The sequence below is a fragment of the Eumetopias jubatus genome, unplaced genomic scaffold (assembly GCF_037043125.1).
Source record: "Eumetopias jubatus isolate StellerSeaLion01/CBP00866 unplaced genomic scaffold, mEumJub1_p1.0 scaffold_7, whole genome shotgun sequence".
Taxonomy (NCBI): domain Eukaryota; kingdom Metazoa; phylum Chordata; class Mammalia; order Carnivora; family Otariidae; genus Eumetopias; species Eumetopias jubatus.
Window position 1 is genome coordinate 5,666,280 of NW_028274813.1, and position 17,137 is coordinate 5,683,416.

Consider the following 17,137-nt stretch of genomic DNA (forward strand, 5'->3'; position numbering starts at 1 on the left):
CGAACTTGGTGCCCTTTCGTAAAGGTCCCTTTACGTTTCAGATACTCTGATTCTAGATCTTGAAGCCCCACGTGACACCTGTACTGGGGCTTCAGTTCCCACTGTGATGGATGTCACCCTTCCAGCCTCACCCCAGGTGGCCAAGGCCATCCTGGGATCAGAATCTGCTGAGCACATTTTTTTAGGGTGGCACATTTTTATCCAAAAGTTATTAGCTACACATCAGTGTTTAAAGAGAAAAAAGTGACCTTTCATTTTTTTTTTTCTTGGAAACTTGAGAGGAAACGAAATACATACTACTGATTTTTTTTTTTTTTTTAAAGGAACAAGCTAAATGCATGACTGCAGAGCGGTAGAGGTGTATATTTTTCATACTGTAGGGGGGGGAGTATTTGTGCTGCTTTCTGGAATTGGGCTGGAATGTTTGGTTGCTGGCCCCGGGCCGTCAGCCATGCTGTTCTCCATGGTGGGTGACTGCCGTGAGAACCGGGGCCAGCCCCTCACCCGGCTCCAGGAGGAGCTGGGAGCTGTGGACCCCTGTGCCCGTTTCTACCTTCCACTGAACCACTTTGATTTGGGGAGAGAAAAAGAAATAGAACTTTTGATAGTGTGGTAAAAACATTGATTTGAACTATTTTAGTAAAAGGAGTAACAGAAGATTGTGATAGTGTATACTTTGCGCTAGATAAATAAAGGCTCTTTGCAAGCCTCTGTGGTGGGTGCGCAGTGCTTTTTTGCGGGGGGTCCACCGGGTGGAGGGCCACGGCCCCTGGGAGCACCTCAGATGTGGGGGCTTGGCCCGGTGCTGGAGACCACAGACGGCTACTCCCTTGGGGGTCCTAGGAGCCCGTGTCCCGCGCAGGTGCCTCTGTCCATACTGGTTTGGAACTCACCAGGTTCCTCCGAAGGGACCCCACGCAGGCACGGTGTGGGAGGGCTGGCCCGCAAGGACAGACCCAAAAGGGCACTGCCTTGGGGGGATGTGGGGGTCAGGCCTGGGGGTTGCGAGGCCAGTGTCCCCCCGGACTTCACATCCTAGGGCTGCTTACGGCCTGGGGCCCCACCTTGTGCAGAAGAAACAAAAGGGTCGTTTCAGAACAGGTTTTATTTGGATAAATGACCAAAGGAGCCGCATCTGTAACCAAGATGGAATTCACAGTATGTTGTTACATTCACACTTAAAAAATATATCTCTATGTACAGGAATTTGCAAATTGATGTAAACATACATTACTTTCCAAGTACATTTCTCCCCTTCTCTCTGGAGGAAAAAGAACAAAGCCATCCAACAAGGCAACCCCTTCAAAGTAAGTTTAATACAAAGGATGTAAATATCTCTAAATCAAAAAAGTGGTTCGTCTGACCTACTGGGTGTCGGGAGGGAACGTCACGGAATGAAAGCGATGACAACAGCTTGACTTCAGATGGAACTGGACTATTTAAAATGGATTTTCCAGGAAAAATAGGCACTGATTTCTAGAAGGAAATTCACTCCTTACTGAAGCTATTTCTTGAGCCAATATGGCTGGTTAACGTTTTCACGAGTACAAGTAACCCAGGGCAGGACCCTCCGACGCCACCAGCTGAGACCAAGCGCGCGGTCGGATCGAAACCGGCGCTGCTCAGGCTATACTGAAAGCCACTGGCCCCATTCTCCAGATGTGGAGGACCACCCCAATTTCATTTCGGGTCCGGGCCGTTTCTTCCCATACTGCAACTGTCTAGCATTATATAAGGTACCCTGCTGCTTACCCACTTAAACTACTCTTCAAGTTGATTAGAAAAACTTGTTAAAAAAAAAGGGGGGGGGAAAAGGCATCACGTTATCTCATCCAGGCTGCCCGCCCCAGCCCCCCAACCGGAGGCATGCCAGGTGGGGGGATGGGTGGGGGCACGGGTGGCTGTCCTCCTGGGGGGACGGCCGGAGGTGGGTAGCTAGCCGGTGGCAGGCCCAGGCCTGGAGGAGGGTGAGGGGGGACTGCGTGGGTGGGGGGCAGGCGTGGGGGTGGGGGTGGGAAGTTGGGGTTGTAGGTGGGGGGAGGAGGGGGATAGCCCGGAGTGGGGGGAGGAATGGCAGGAGGGGGGAAGGAGGCTGGGGGAGGGGGCACGGGCGGAGGGGGCGGGTTGGGTGGGTAGACGTGTGGGTGGTAGGGCAGGTGAGCCGGCGGGCCGTAGGCTGGGGGCAGGGCACCATAGGAGGGGCCCTCGGTCTTCATCATGGACTGCAGGCTCTGGTAACCCTCTCCAGACATGTAGGAGCTGGTGGTAGACATCCCGGTCATGTAGCTGGAGGGTGGCGGCGGCGGCGGCCGGTGTGGCAGCGGCGGCGGCTGGTGCACGGGCGCCGGGTGGGCCGGAGGAGGAATCTGGACTTTGGGAAGGTCACTGGTGTCCACGGGGCCCGGGGGCTCCGCCTCGCCTAAGGGAGCTGAGAGGGGAGGCTTCCGGTCTGCAGAGGAGAGACAAGTGACTGCCTGGCCCTGGGGTGGCTCCCAGGGCTTGCTTGTGCAGGGACACGTCCACTGACAACCTCAGGGTGGGGAAGGCCACCCCGGGAGCCAGGAGCTCCACAGAGTTCTCATGCCCCCCTCTCCCCCCCACCGGCTATAGCACAAGCAGGGCTGCTGCTCTTCCCCCAGGGCCAAGGTCACAGAGAACAGTGACAGCTCTTGCTGCCGGTGCCTGCTGCCCCCACGAGGACCCGCTCCCCCCAGCATGGCCGGGTCTCCCTCCCTCGGTCCTCACCACACCGGCCAAGGCCGAGCCTGCAGTGCCCGGAGCCCCTCCTGCTAGTACAGACAGACGGGAGTGGGCCCTTCTTCCTGCCCGTCTCTGCCCAGAGACCGTGAGGCCAGGGCCATGTCACCTTACGTCTGCAGCACGGGGCAGCGAGCGCAAAGCCTGCGAGTCAGGTGAATGAGGCAACATTTAAAAACGTACGAACAAGTCTCTGACATTCCCGACGAAGCTGCCAAAGGAGCAACTCTGGTTCGAGTTTACTAAGGGAAGTGACCTCAGCCCCTAGTGCGTGCTCTCAGGAGCGCTGCTGAGCTTTCGGGTGCCGCCCTCCGTGGTGCTTCCCAGCGCAGTGCCCCCCCTGCTCCCTTCGTCCAGAGCCTCACTGCAACATTTCTACCTGTGATTCCCCTCTGCATTCATGGTCAGATACCTGGAGAATGACACCGGGGATACCCCACCAGCAGTGGACAATCACTGAGAAAGTGTGTTCTTAGGATAATTCCTAAGGCAGCCCAGAAGTCAAGGGCAAAGCATAGGAGCCAAGATCTCGGTCCAGAGAACACAAAAGAGTAAGGGCCACGAAGGGGGTTTCAGGTCTCCCAGCACGTGGCCTCGTGTGCTCCCTGCGGCTCCGAGCAGCCCCGACTGTGCCGACACGGACACGCAACGTGCCCAGGCTGGGCATCCGCGGAGGCCTCACTGCTCTCGCCAAGTGAGCTAGGACATCTTCGCCCGACAGCAGTGTCCCTAGGGCCTGGCCTGAACGAACCAGCAGGCCCACCCAAGGCAGCAGGTCAGACATGCCTTTGGAGAAATACGGGCTCCAGGGTAGGGCCAGGGGCCTTTGAGTTCCAAAACTGACTAGAGAACATAAAAGTATGAACTTGAGGCCTGTGGACAAAAGGGCCAACCACCTTGAATTCCTCCCGTGCGTCACTCCACGGCGCCTGGGTCCACTAACACGCTCTTCCGCCTTTGAGACATCACTTCCTGTCACCTACAACACTGCTGCCTCCCCAAGTCACCCGTTCATCCACCTGTCCTCTGTACCTCGGCCTGGAACAGGTGGTCTCTCCAGGCACCTGTGCTGCTTCTCTTCATCCTCGCCTTGACGCCTGCCACCACCAGCCGCCCTCGGAGATATCCCTGGTGACCTAAGTGCCTCTTCCCGCCTCCTGCACCTCATTAGGGACTGTGGTTCCCCAAACCACAGACCCTGCTCCTCCTCTGAGCCTTCTTTTCCACCCACCTCCCATTGGCCACAGGCCCCTATGAAGTAGTGGCGGGACCTCGCTGGAGTGAGCTCCCGTGGCCTGGCCCCCTGATCCCTCTGTGTCCAGCTCCACTTTCAGCAACTGCAGCTGCCAGACCCCACGCTCCCTCCCACCGCGGCCCTTCTAGCAGCCCAGCCGGCTCCCACCACCTGCTGCCGGGACCTTCGCCCTTCCCGCCTGCTGCCCGTGGTGGGAGCTCCGTGCGTTCTGCGGGGCTCCTGACACCATGCCCAGGCCACCCCTGCCCCGCGGTGTGCAGCTGTCTCCCTGCCCTGGGCTCCCCAGGCCACCACACCTCTTCTCAGCCACACCCCTGGGCACAGGGGCTGGGGATCTGTGCTTGCTTGCAGAGGAGATGCTACATAAATACTGAAGTGACCTACTGCAGGTGCCTTTTTAAGCAGGCTTCATACTAGAATGGGAACTGTAGGATTTGTCCCAAAGCAGAAAATGATGGCCCTATTTTCCCAAAGCTTCTAAAGTGCTATGACTGACCATAAGCAGAAAGAAATATAATGGGTGGTACCTCTGCCCCAGGCACTCGGCACTGGGAGCCCAAATGTGAGCCGTGGGGTGGGGCGGGTCAGCCCAGCACCCCTCAGAACACAAACAACTCCTGCCCACCCCAGCCTCCTGCTCCATCTTCCAGAACGCTGTCCCCGGGAGAGAATGCTATATCCCTTACAAGGCTTCTCCTCTGGGTTTACATGGCGCCAAGGAAGCTTCCCAGTTCCCTGTGGGCCTGTCGAGAACTCGTCATGCTTTATTCTCCACTCGACTCTGAGCAACTGCTTATTCTTCCAAATGTACCCAGACGATGTCCTACCACTAGAAGCAGACGCGAGAGAGACTGGGGTCTAAGATCTACACCAGTCCTGCAGGTCAATGTTCATAAATTGTCAGGGCATTGTCAGGGCTTTGTTTTCCTAAAACTGATTCTACATTTATTTATCCTGCATAGTTTGGCCTTTATGCACACGAGAGGCCAGAGAATATCCAGACATACTTGGAATTTACAACATCCTCAAAAGATCTGGTTTGTGAAAGACAAACACCATTTTTTGAAAGATCCTTGGTCATTATCTTCTTTTAAAATTCTGGCTACCAGGTCTCCCTTCTATAGACTTGGCCCGGGCCTTCCCAAGTCTGCCCTTCAAAAAAGCAGAGAGAAAAGCTGGCCTTCCCACGCTGCTTTTCGCAGACACTCACCTGGAGGTGGGTGGGCCGGAGGCAACGGAGGGTGAGTGGTCTCGATTTTGGGGATTTTAGGTGGTGGTGGTTCTAAAAAGGAAAAGGAGATTGAAAAACAACTCATGCTTCTTCATGCGAACAAACATGTCATAGTGAAAGAAAAAGAAGAAAAAGGAAAATGTGCCATTCAGGAATTTCTTTGGGGAACAAGAGACAAAAGCTTTAGCGAACTTGAGGGAGACCTCAGCAAAACCAGTAGGTGCTAATCCTTTCATGAGAACCAAACAAGTCTAACAAACACCATCCCCCACCCCAAATAAAACAGCCTGCTGGCTTCTCACAGCTGTTTCTACATCTACCTGACTTCCTTGCTGACCATCCCGGACAAGGCCTTCCAACATGAGAGAAGCAGAGTACTGTCTCAGTTACCTGGGGTGGGGGTGGGGGGGGAAGGGGGTGGCTACCGGGTGCACGGTCACGTCACCCAGCCCTGAGGGCTCACGGGAGAAACCTTCCACCTTTGTATTCTTCATTGGGCACATTTTAAGTCTATTTTCTTCGTCACAAATATGTGCTCCCACGTCAGAAGGACATTAACGACGTCAGAACAGATCTAGAGGCTGCAGAGCCAGCATAAAAGCAAATAGGACACTTGGGAGCGGTGCACATAGCCCACCCCTCGGGGTCCAGCGGCTATGGGCAACCAGCATCCACGGCAACAACGCTCAGTAGCCAAGCCAGGCTACGCCAAACCCAGGATCTTGTGTTTATGAGGGTAGGGAGTGTGTACACGTAACGCGGCACATTGCTTGTATGTTTTGACCCTTTCTTACAGAGACTCGCTTTATTCTGGCTTGTACACTGTTCTGATCGATTCTACTCTAGCATCGCTGAGCTGTCCTGGTTTCCTCTGTCCAAGTCCAGGGATGTGTCTGTCTGCATCGGCTTCCTGGGGGATCAAGTCCTCTCTCCTCTAGGTGGACGAATGGTGGTACATGTGTGCCTCTAGCTTCTCTCTCTCTCTCTCCTAAAGCCGTGGACCTGACTTTTGAGCTCCACCCTAGACCCAGCAGCTCGCATGATGCCTTCCCAGCTCTGCTGCGACTGCTATTACCGTCACCACGGACGCCCAGAAGCTGTCTGGATCAGTGCCGCCCCCAAACAGAAGAGCCACACACGTGATTTAAAATTTTCTGGGAGTCACCTTAGAAAGGGCATTGATTTAATATTTAATTTAACCTGATGTGTAAAAATCTGATCACTTCAATGTGTAATCGACATAAAAATTTATCAGTAAGAGTTTTTACCTTCTTTTTTCTTAGTAAAACTTAGAAATCTGGTGTGTATTCTGCACTGAGGATACATGATGATTTGGGTTAGCCACACTTCAGCGCTCGAAAGCCCCCTGCAGCTACTGACACGTAGCGCACAGCGTGGTCAAGGTCCTACCTGCAGGCCATGTCTGCACCCTCCGTTTGTGGCACCATGTCTCACTGAAAGGCTTGCGAGCTTCTTCCCATTCCCAACCACCCGTCCTATTACTGCCGCCAGGAAACTTTTTATAAAATGAACTCAGACTTTGCCATCCTCCTGCTCAAACGTCTTCAGTGGCTCCCACTGCCTACGCAAAAACCCACATTTCCTCCACACGGCCTCTGGTTCCGATCACACCTTCAGTCCCGTCAAAGCTCCTCCCTTTTACCCCCTCACATTCTAGTCAGACCTCCTCTCCACCTGTTCCCAGTTCCTTTGCCCACTTGCATCCTTCCACCCACAGGCCCAACCCCCCAGCTCAGCTCCAGGTGCTCAAAGGCCAGTCCTCCTCCAAGGTCACCAGTGGCTTGTTTCCGCCTCATATAGATGTACACGTCTAGCACAGCGGCTCGGCTCAATTGTACATCCACGTGGCAAGGAGCGCAGCCCACCCTTGGGTCTCACACTTACTTTTTGCCCAGATGGAGAAGAAAAATTCACCTGTACTGAACTCATCATTTCCCCAAAGACCCTGAGAAAAATGTAGCTTTATTGTAACTTGAAGATCTCACAACAGTTCAATAAATCATTCACTGAGTGCCCACCCTAGAACTTAGCAACAGAGAAGCAGAAATGAGTAAGCACTGTTGTGCCTTCAAAGAGTTTAGCACATCAGGGCCCATGACACAGGGACAAAGGCTTCTAAATTTCTGTTTTGTGACCTTCCAGATTTTATGCACCCTTTCCATTTGTTTCCAATATAGAAACAAATTAACCAACTTTTGGGCTCTAAAAAAAAACCCCAAAAAACCCAAACCCAAACCCAAGCAGTATTTGAAGGTCTGGCCTGCATAAGCAGCAGGGCTGGGACACAGGGTGGTTCTCTGGGCAACAGCACTGCCTATCACTGCCATCCTGTCTGCCCACCACTCTGCCACTTGGTGTTCAGGACGGGGACCCCCCAGGCCTGTTACTGTCTACTGCAGTGGGCTGAACCCAACCTCTAGAAAGGAACACTGTGGTAACCCTCCCCCTATGTTCATGATCACATTTGTATATAGGCTACCTAAGTACATTTTTATGGCTGCTCATGTTTTTTGATGACTTTGGTCAGAACACAGTCTGAAAACATAGTCACGGCACTTTTTCCGTCAGGCAGGGTAAAGTTTTGGATGGACTCTAAGGGTACATTTTAAGGGCAATCTAAGTCTTGCAGAAATGTTAACTAAGGATTTAAAGTTTTGATAAACAGACATATAAAGCTAAAAAAGCCCTCTAAGAACAGGAAGTTACCTGCTGCTTTGTTCTCTTCTTTGGGAGAAACAACCTGTTACAAAAGATAATACACAAGTGTTAACCAAGACCCGGGGTGCAGTGAGGAAAAACAGATTATCCAGGGCCCAACAGAAATCGCAGCAACAGAACACAGCTCCAGACAGAAACCAGCTCTGGCTTAGAGCCGCACAGCAGACTGGACCCCCGGGAGATCACCCTCTGCTTCCTTCCTCCTTCCCTTTCCCCGGTCAGATGGGACCACCGAGGATTTTCAACAGTGGCTTCCGAACGACACTAAGTTTTAGGGCCTCTAATGCAGTGGCCTAAATTCGATGAGCTGTTTGCTGAGCGCGCGCACACACACACACACACAGCAGTGGCTGGAGGAGGTCGGAGCCCTCCCTGGCTGCCTGTGGCCCCCTTCCTCTGACCGCAGTTCTTGCACTGCCTGTGGCCCCCTTCCTCTGACCGCAGGAGTTCTCGGACTGCTCCCTGTGGACGTGCAGCCAGGTGGCGAGGCCAGGGGTCGCCCTCCCCGCTCCGTGTCCTGCACAAGCCCGGTGCTGCCCCCCACCCCCGCCCCCCTCCCTGGAGAGCAGGCTGCCCCTGGGGCTGCCTGGCCCACTCACCACGGCTCGCTTCGCTGGGCGTGGAGGACTGGGCTGCGGGGATGGCTTCTTGGGCTGCGGGGCCTGCTGTGGTGGGGGCTGTGGGGTGGGCGGCTGCACGTCCTTCTGCTGTGGCTGGGGCGGGTCGGAGCCTTGAGCCGGCTGGGGCGGTGGCACTTGTGGCACTTGTGGGGTAGATTGGAGAGGTGGGGGCTGCTGCAGCTGGTGGGGCGTGTGATGAGGCATCTGTTGTTTTCCTTGTGAGTAAAGATCCAGGATTTGGTGGCAGATGTCTAAATGAGGGACAATTACATTTGTCACAAATTAATCTGCCTAGGAAAAAATCAGCCCATTTCCCCTTCCGGCTACGATTCCCCTACAGGGTCCGATGAGCAGGGATCACATCTGCAATTCCCCCAAACTCTGCTACGCACAGCGTGGACAGAGCGGATGTTATAAGAAAACCAGATTAAAGGTGTTTCTGAAGAACGGCTTACATTTACTTATGTGGGGAAGTCCATTCTCGGGACTCAAGGCTGACAGGGAAGGATCCCCTAAACATGGAACCCCCTCAGGAAAGCCCAGCATGCCAGTACCTTCCAGAACGTCCACAGGGACATCCTGCACAAACTGCTCCCACCATCTCCTATACATGGGTTTGGAGGTCCACTCTTGTATTTCAAATTTGCACAAACGTCCTGCGAGATACATTACTGCCACTGCTATGATCTCCGGTTCCCACTGCAGTGACAAGGTCGTGCAGAGACTAGTTCAACAAGAGAAAGGGGTGACGTGAGTTGGGAGCAAACAGCTATGTTACCAATGAATGGAGAGTAGATGCCGCAACTAAGTATCATTTTGCCTATTCCTCTCTAAATAACCAAATAAAGAATTAGAAATAAAAGCAACAAGTTTTAAGTCTTCTAAAGGTACCAAAATAACTTACTTTAGCCATAGTTACCAATTTGTTCTTTAAAGACTCAGGACACTAGCACATTAAAAAACTGCTATGTCACGAAATACAAATGAACATAGCTCATGTTCTTCAAATTGTTGAAATCCTCGTCACTGAACCATGTTTTCAAGTGATGGCAACTCCCCACACAGGCCGTCTGTCCCCGCACAGCACCTCATTGGATCCCTGGCTCTAAGAATGGCCAGGCTCTAAAACCATTACAAGGAAGTCTATTTGTGCAGAACCAAATGGGTTCTAAGTATTTAGTTGTCCCAATTCTCTGGTGTATTGTTTTGGACTATGTTTTAAACCGTGGGTGATATTTTCGCTTCGAGACACGGCAGGGCATCCCTCTGCTGGGGAGCCGACTTCCTGGACGCTGGCCCCAGCTCTGCCATTAGCTGGCCTTTCAAGCTGGGTGAGTCAGAGTCCTTGATACAAAACAAGGAGTCTGGATTCAGTGACCCATAAAGTCCCTATTGTAAAAACTACAATCAGAGCGACATTTGAACACATGTACCTGTCATTTACAAATGTCCATGCCATTTGAACCAACTTTTGAATTTTGTTTTTATCACCTAGAAATGGGAAGAAAAAGGTAAATTAGTAGTGATAATAACAATGAATGAGCACATAAAAAGCACCATTTAGTTCAAGTCCACTGTGTGCTCAGCACCGTACCAACACACAGCAAAGAGCTGCTGCCTGGGAACAGAGGGCACACGGGTGGGTCTGAATCCTGTCTGTTCTCTTCCCACAGGACCTGCACTGAACCGCCGTTTACGGGAAGCCTGCTCCGAGGCAGATTTTATTAGGCTATTTAAAAAATTCTGACTCATTTTCCTGCCTCCTATCACTTGGCAACTGAATGGCAGAATGTGTCGACAGCTGACAGGAAGCGGTACTAACAGCTACATTACTGGGCTGTCTGGGCGCCTGACGTCCTGGGCACACATGCTCATACACCCAACTCTTCTGCTTTCCTGTTTCGAGAAGCATAATCCGAGTGCCATCGAATCATCGTGAAGACTTGATTTCACAATGAGAAGTTCTTTATGTAACTTTCCCCCTTACCTTTGAGTTGTTTTGCATATTTGAGAAGGAACTGGTATGGATGCTCCACCTGTAAATCAAACTTTATGGTCTGGAGTAGGATTCTCTCCAGAACCATCACTTCTTCCTAAAAATAAAATAACAAATGTTGGGATGTGATTTCAACCACAGGTCTGAAGCCACGTTCAACAGTGAACTTTCCCACTTCCTCTCTTCCAGCTCTATTTTAGTGACTCTTTTTCATTCCTTCTCTCCTCTGCCCTCCCAGGCTTTCACCTTGCTCAGAGACAAGGAGAAATTCTGAAAAGAACTAGAAGGACGAAGATGAAACAATTGAAGTTGATTTTTTAAAAATACTGGAAACATTCTTAGAAATATTTTTAATTTTTTAAAAGATGTTATTTTTTTAAGTCATCTCTACACCCAGCGTGGGGCTCAAACCCATGACCCTGAGATCAAGAGTTATAGGCTCCCACGACTGAGCCTGCCAGGTGCCCCAGGAATGTCATTACTCTCAATACACGAGCCCTTCTTTACAAAACAGACCTTCCCTTTATAAAGAATTTAACTGTAGTTTCTTTCCAGATCTCCATCAAAACCGCAATCCTTCAGGGATTTCCACTGAAAACTTTAAGTGTATAAGCAATGATGATGATGCAGATTCACGCAAACTCAGACTCAGTATCTGTTCGATATTCGATATGTACGTGTGTAGCATGTGTGTTTTTACAGAATACGTCATCATTTACTCTTCTACTAAACCACATCCTAACCTGTCCACACACACAAAATCTTTTCTGGTCACTGATCTGTTTGTCTCCTTCCATCTGAGGATCAAAGGGATGTAGTGTTTGGAAAGGAGAGTGTTAAGCATTACTCCTCTTTCCTTGTTTTTGCATGTCTCCCCCCCCCACCTAATTTTTAAGTTTAATTTCCATTTTCTTGTTTTCCAGAGGACAGTTTTTCTTCAGTCTTAAGGACTTAGTTCTCACATGGATTTTGGTGGAGGTTGTGGGGCAGGACCCGGAGTCACGAGAACGATGCCTGACTCACAAAGGAAAGGAGCTTCCCATGTACCATGGGTGGGACACAGGTGTTGAAATCACTTGCTTTGGAAATGTCCCTGACAGTGGCGGCCACTACTTTGCTTCCAATAATGAATTTCATTTTTTCATTTTTAGAGAGAGAAAGAGAGTGTGCGTGCATGAGCGGGGGGAGGGGCAGAGGGAGAGACAGAATCTTAAGCAGGCTCCATGCTCAGTGAGGAGCCGATGCAGGGCTGGATCCCACAACCCGGAGATCATGACCTGAACTGAAATTAAGAGTTGGATGCCTAACTGACTGAGCCACCCAGGCGGCCCTCCAATAATGAACTTCTTGATGGCCTTGTCCTTGGGCACACAATGGGCGCGCAGCTGGCGTAGTGAATAGGCTGCACGTGGCCATGGGTGCTTTTTGGCACAACACTTCCTTCTTTTGTTGGTTATCTTGGCAGCGATGACTCATGGGAGTGCTCCATACCTCATTTTAGTATCGTTTTACTTAGTATCAGTCCAGAAGAAAAGGAAGCTATCAACGTTCTGATTGGGAACTCAGTGGGTCCTAGGACAATTTAGGGAAAATGGAGATTTTTAACTTTGAATCTTACCAAACATTTATTTATTGGAATTTTGTCATTCCTTCAGCGGTTTTAAGTTCCATGGTTTCCATAGCTTCTTACGAGGCTTCATTCTGGACATTGTATTTTACTGTTGCTGTCATAAATGGAATCTCCCCTTTCACCATGCTCGGGAACTAGCTAACACCTACAAACCGGAACTTCCTGAGCCCGGCCTCTGTGCAGCCTGGCTGCACCCAGCACTTAAAGACAAGGTGCACCCGCAGTCACGGTGGTCTAAGCGGGCAGAACAATCAGACAATGACTTGTTTATTACACCACAGAAGACAGGGCTTGGTAGGGGCCTGAAATCCATTGCCAACAGGTGCACAAGTCCATTAACACCAGAAAGAGAAGACGTGCTGGGAACGGGCTTTCATGCTGAGGTCTGGCCTCACTTCACAGAACACAGACAATTCTTTCAGGATTAGTTACTCCAAGCAGCATGGCAGGACTAAGGTTTTTCTACCCTAGCGCTGCAAGCATTCTCTCAGGAAAGCTTTCTACCATCTCAGACACTTCCCCACGATATAAAACTTCCTGCTAACTTTGCCTGGTTTTGTCACTACCTGTTTCCCAGTAGTCTCACCATGACTCTAAATTTAGAAACGGTCTTTCACCAAGTGCGCCTACAGGTTTGGAGGCTGTGGCCCATATAGTATTACAGGATAGCCCAAGGCCTGGCCTCCCTTTCTGTTTCAAATATTCAAGTAATGGGGTAATGATAGGTCTGTGTGCAAGCATCATTCCTCAGGGAATCTTCCCTCAGCCCCACAACACTTGTCTGGGGGACTTGTCCAGGTTCCCAGGTTGAATGCCCTCATTGCACCTTTAAATAACTTTTTATAGTATTCCCCACAGCTCATAATCCAATAGTTATAGAATTATTTGATTAAAATCTACTCCAACTCCACTATAAAATGTAGGTGAATGGCAAAGGCCATGTCTGTTTTAGGTCTAGTGCCTCACACAGTGGCTGGAATAAGTATTTGTTGAGCACATGTGAAATTAATATGATGCGGGGGGAACCACACAGTTAAAGCAAAGCTAATTAAGGCAAAAATGTCCCAAGTGATTCACCATCTTTTTTTCCTAATTGCTTATAAGCCTCCCCTTAATAACTGCCCTGCTCGTTCTCCTCTCAGGCAAAGGAAATGTCCTCCACAGTGACTTCACTGCTCCCAGGTCCAGCGTACTTTCCTGTGGCCCTTGTACTCCAGATCATTTCTGGGGAGACCGCACATGATAGAAAGGAGGGGCAGGTTTCAAAGCCCCTTTGCCCTACTCGCGACAGGCTGGGCCCTGCTGTATAAGCCCGACTAGCATGGCCGTTCCCCTCTCCTACCATCTGGGGCACTGGAGCTGCAGACCCTGTACCTCACTGTGCCCGGCCAGGTCTCGGTTTCCTGATCTGAAAGTACAGTGAGTGGGTAAAGGCTGAAGGTAAAAGCGGACTTCCCCAAAGGCACCTAGGATAACACATGCCAGTGTGCTGCACATGCCCACAACACGTTCCTACAACTGTCTCTTACTGTGTCAGAATCAGACACCCACAGGTATCCGATGGTCACATTACTTCTATTAAATTGCATTTTGATCACTTTAGCATGAATTCCTAACAGACTGACATTTTCATAAACAGGTGAACAGATTTATAAATCAGTTCAAGGAACAGAGTTACCCATATTGAACAATACTTATAAAGTTATTAGTATTCATCGCAGCTACACCATATGCAAAAGCACTCAGCCTCTGTTACCTCCTTGAAGCAAGAAGGAGAATGAACACGTTTAATATACACACATACAAACACTGCTTGGCAGACAGAGGTGTCTACTGTGGCGGGCAGCAGCAGCGAGGGAGGAAAAGCAAAACCGGACAGGGCCGAACTTCCCTGCCTTGGTGAGCTCTGCCCTACCCGTGCTTTTGAGTTTGTCATTCAGTCAATAAGTAGCTGTTGAGTAGCTACTCTGCCCAGCCTCTCTACCAGGCGCCAGGCAAGAGAGACATGGTCTTTGCTCTCACAGACCCTACAGTTGAGAAGAGGCGAGTTCTTTGTGTGATTATTTGATTAAAATCTATCTACCAGCTGTGATCAATGTTGTGAAGCATGATGCACAGGTGCCATAAGGGTTACAATGGGGGGACCCTGGCAAGAGTCAGGGGTGGCTGAAAAGCTGCCCCTGGGCTCTGAGAGTGGCCTTTTTAGACCTAATAAAAGCATGTGCACAACTATTTTAGTACCATTTCCTGACACTGTCAGGGAGTGTGGGGAAGGGACAGGATGGATGGTACGTCCAATAGCAACATTGGTGTCTGAAAATAGCAGCAAATGTTAATACTTGCCAATATTCTCAGGAAGCAAAAAGACACATAGCATAAGCACACACAAGTGCATGTCCGTCTATCATCTGTACTTTCTGCCTGCCCAGAAGCTGGATGGATCGGGCCTTGCCATCACTGCTGAATCAAAGAAACCAAACTGCTTCTGGGTCTAGGAGTGCTAATGGTGACAAGAGGATCTCTGCTCATATCCAATGTGCTCTAGCCCCCGAACGCACTCAGAACAAGGGAGGCGTGTGCATTAGCAAGTGCTACGCAAATGTAGGCCACATTATCTTCCTTCCTCTCTGACAGAAGCAAGCACAAGTACTTTCTGCACAGGGCCTTCTCAGGGCTCAGGGGCCTGGCAGATCTAAGGGCCATACAAGGAACTTTACCATAATGCTACCGCGAGGAATTAAGATTTGAAGGCAGGAAGTTAAGATTCTTACCTTTGGGTCATCTCCAAACTGGCCAAATTGTACATCATTTAATAAACTACGAGCTGTTTTGATGATATCTTTACACTTTTTGGGCGTTTCTTCTACTTTCCCAGCCAGAAAGAGACAACAAGCTCCCGTCACCTAAAAGGGAAACAAAAGTTCTTGAGATACTGTTAACAGAACTCATGGAGAAACAAGTAAGGATTTTTGGCCTTCCCAACTTGGCTTCATAAATTATTTTAAATCTAATTTTCTAAAGAAAACATCATGTAAACAAAGTAGATGCCAGAAAGGAAAAGAATCATAGGAACAAACTTTCATTTTACATTGCAGTCTTAAAGATAATGGCTCCCTGAGGGCGCCTGGGTGGCTCAGATGGTTAAGCATCTGCCTTCGGCTCAGGTCATGATCCCGGGGTCCTGGGATCGAGTCCTGCATCGGGCTCCCTGCTCCTTGGGAACCTGCTTCTCCCTCTGCTTCTCTCTCTGTCTCTCATGAATAAATAAATAAAATCTTTAAAAAAAAAAAAAGATAATGGCTTCCTGAATAGTGAGCTTTGCTGCAGAAAAAGAGCGCAATTAAATGCTTGTCCTGTGGAATCCATCTCAACACCACTGCCCACACTTTCTCTCCCCGCTCCAGCTGCCTGAATCCACATGCACATCCTTACACCCCTGGCCTTCTCACTGCTTGGCTTCTGGCTGTTCTCTGTGCCAGCCTCCCCAGCGCGCCCCTCTCTCCATGGGACCCCGAGTGCAGTGCGTGTCAGACGCTGTGCTGGGGCAGCAAGATGATTCTGCTACAGGCTCCTTCCTCTAGAACTTCACAAATTAGTGTGGAAGACGTGTACAAAACTCAGTAAAATCTTAAGAGGAAGATCCCCAACAGATGAATTTCCTGGTAAGACTTCTGTCAACTTCCTCATGAAACCCTTCGAAAACTTCACAGTCTACCTACTAAAGTCAGATTTCCCTGGTCTGGCTTTCAAGGCTCACTATGGGCCGTTCCAGCTTACCTTTCCACCATTTCCGTCCTCCCAAATGGACCCCCCCGGCTGGGCTGACATCAAATAGCATGCTTCCTGGTGTGTCTGCTCATGCCAGCTTCTGTTGGACTAACTGCTCTGTCCCATTTTGGCATGTCTAAGCCCTACTTAACTAACTGCTGGCAACTCCTTGCTGGCATTTTCCCTGATCCCTCTAAGATGTAATTAATCTCTCCTTTGACTGCTCCAGCTTTCCTTCCTTACCTCTCTTATGGCTTCACTACTGACTGTGTGTTCTATACGTGTCATACCATCGATCCTGGCTACTTGAGGCAGGTTCCCTGACTCCCCCAAAGAGTATAAGACATACGGCATGTTTAAAGAGTAACTGAAGAATGAGTGATATGGCAAAAGGAACTTCTCTTCCATCTTGGCCTTTTTTTTGGGGGGGGGTCTCAATTATAAGTCCCAATTTATCTTGTAAAAGGTAAGAAGGAAGTAAATTCCACACAAAGTGCAATATGATTATGGTCCACAGTGGCCTAAATAAAAAAAGATTTAAATATAGTTAACTGGAAAAAACAAAAAATTCAAACTTGATTGTTTAGAGATAGCATGTATTATATAAAAATAAATACTTTCTGGAAAACAGAATAAAAAGAGACTATAACCAGTCCACTAAACTGTGTGAAAATATAACATGTGATAGAGAACTATAATAAAATTCAAATACTTACATATCTTGGGAATTGCTTGAAGGAATGAAACATATAGAAGCGATGAAAATAAATTATTCCAGTTGCCAGGGTATCATAGTGTCTGTTGTTTTGGTTAAGGACTTTACCAAGAATGTTTATAGGTTATGTTCTTAGTTAAAAGTGGAAAAATAAAGACAAAAAATAAGAAAATCAGTGTTAAAGCATATACCATCAGTGACCAAGCAGGCAGATGGGGAATCTCAGGGTGTCAGAACTCTGACATAGGAATTATCAAGTTGAAGTTTATACTTATAACAAGGCGGGGCTTCACCTTCCTTTAGGTGCACTTCCACTATGGTCACTAGGCCTGGTGGCCACTCGCTCAATGGCTAACTCTACGCATTTAAATGACAAATGGGAAACAGAAATCCCCCGAAGAGCCAAGTAAATGAGAAATAACATTT

General features: G+C 49.5%; 1 protein-coding gene across 2 annotated transcripts in view; it reads right to left on the reverse strand.

Moving 5' to 3' along the window:
* Positions 1–1,087: 1,087 nt before the first annotated feature.
* The window catches only part of CCNK (cyclin K), a 28,464-nt gene continuing 12,414 nt past the window's right edge, over positions 1,088–17,137 (reverse strand). For both annotated transcript variants that reach the window (XM_028099437.2, XM_028099444.1), the window contains 9 exons: positions 16,713–16,794; positions 15,000–15,131; positions 10,590–10,695; positions 10,036–10,093; positions 9,157–9,326; positions 8,582–8,853; positions 7,971–8,004; positions 5,223–5,294; positions 1,088–2,449 (listed from right to left, as the gene is read on the reverse strand). In XM_028099437.2, coding sequence (XP_027955238.1) covers positions 1,824–2,449; positions 5,223–5,294; positions 7,971–8,004; positions 8,582–8,853; positions 9,157–9,326; positions 10,036–10,093; positions 10,590–10,695; positions 15,000–15,131; positions 16,713–16,794 — 1,552 coding nt within the window. In that variant the 3' untranslated portion in view covers positions 1,088–1,823. The remainder of the gene's footprint in view (positions 2,450–5,222; positions 5,295–7,970; positions 8,005–8,581; positions 8,854–9,156; positions 9,327–10,035; positions 10,094–10,589; positions 10,696–14,999; positions 15,132–16,712; positions 16,795–17,137) is intronic.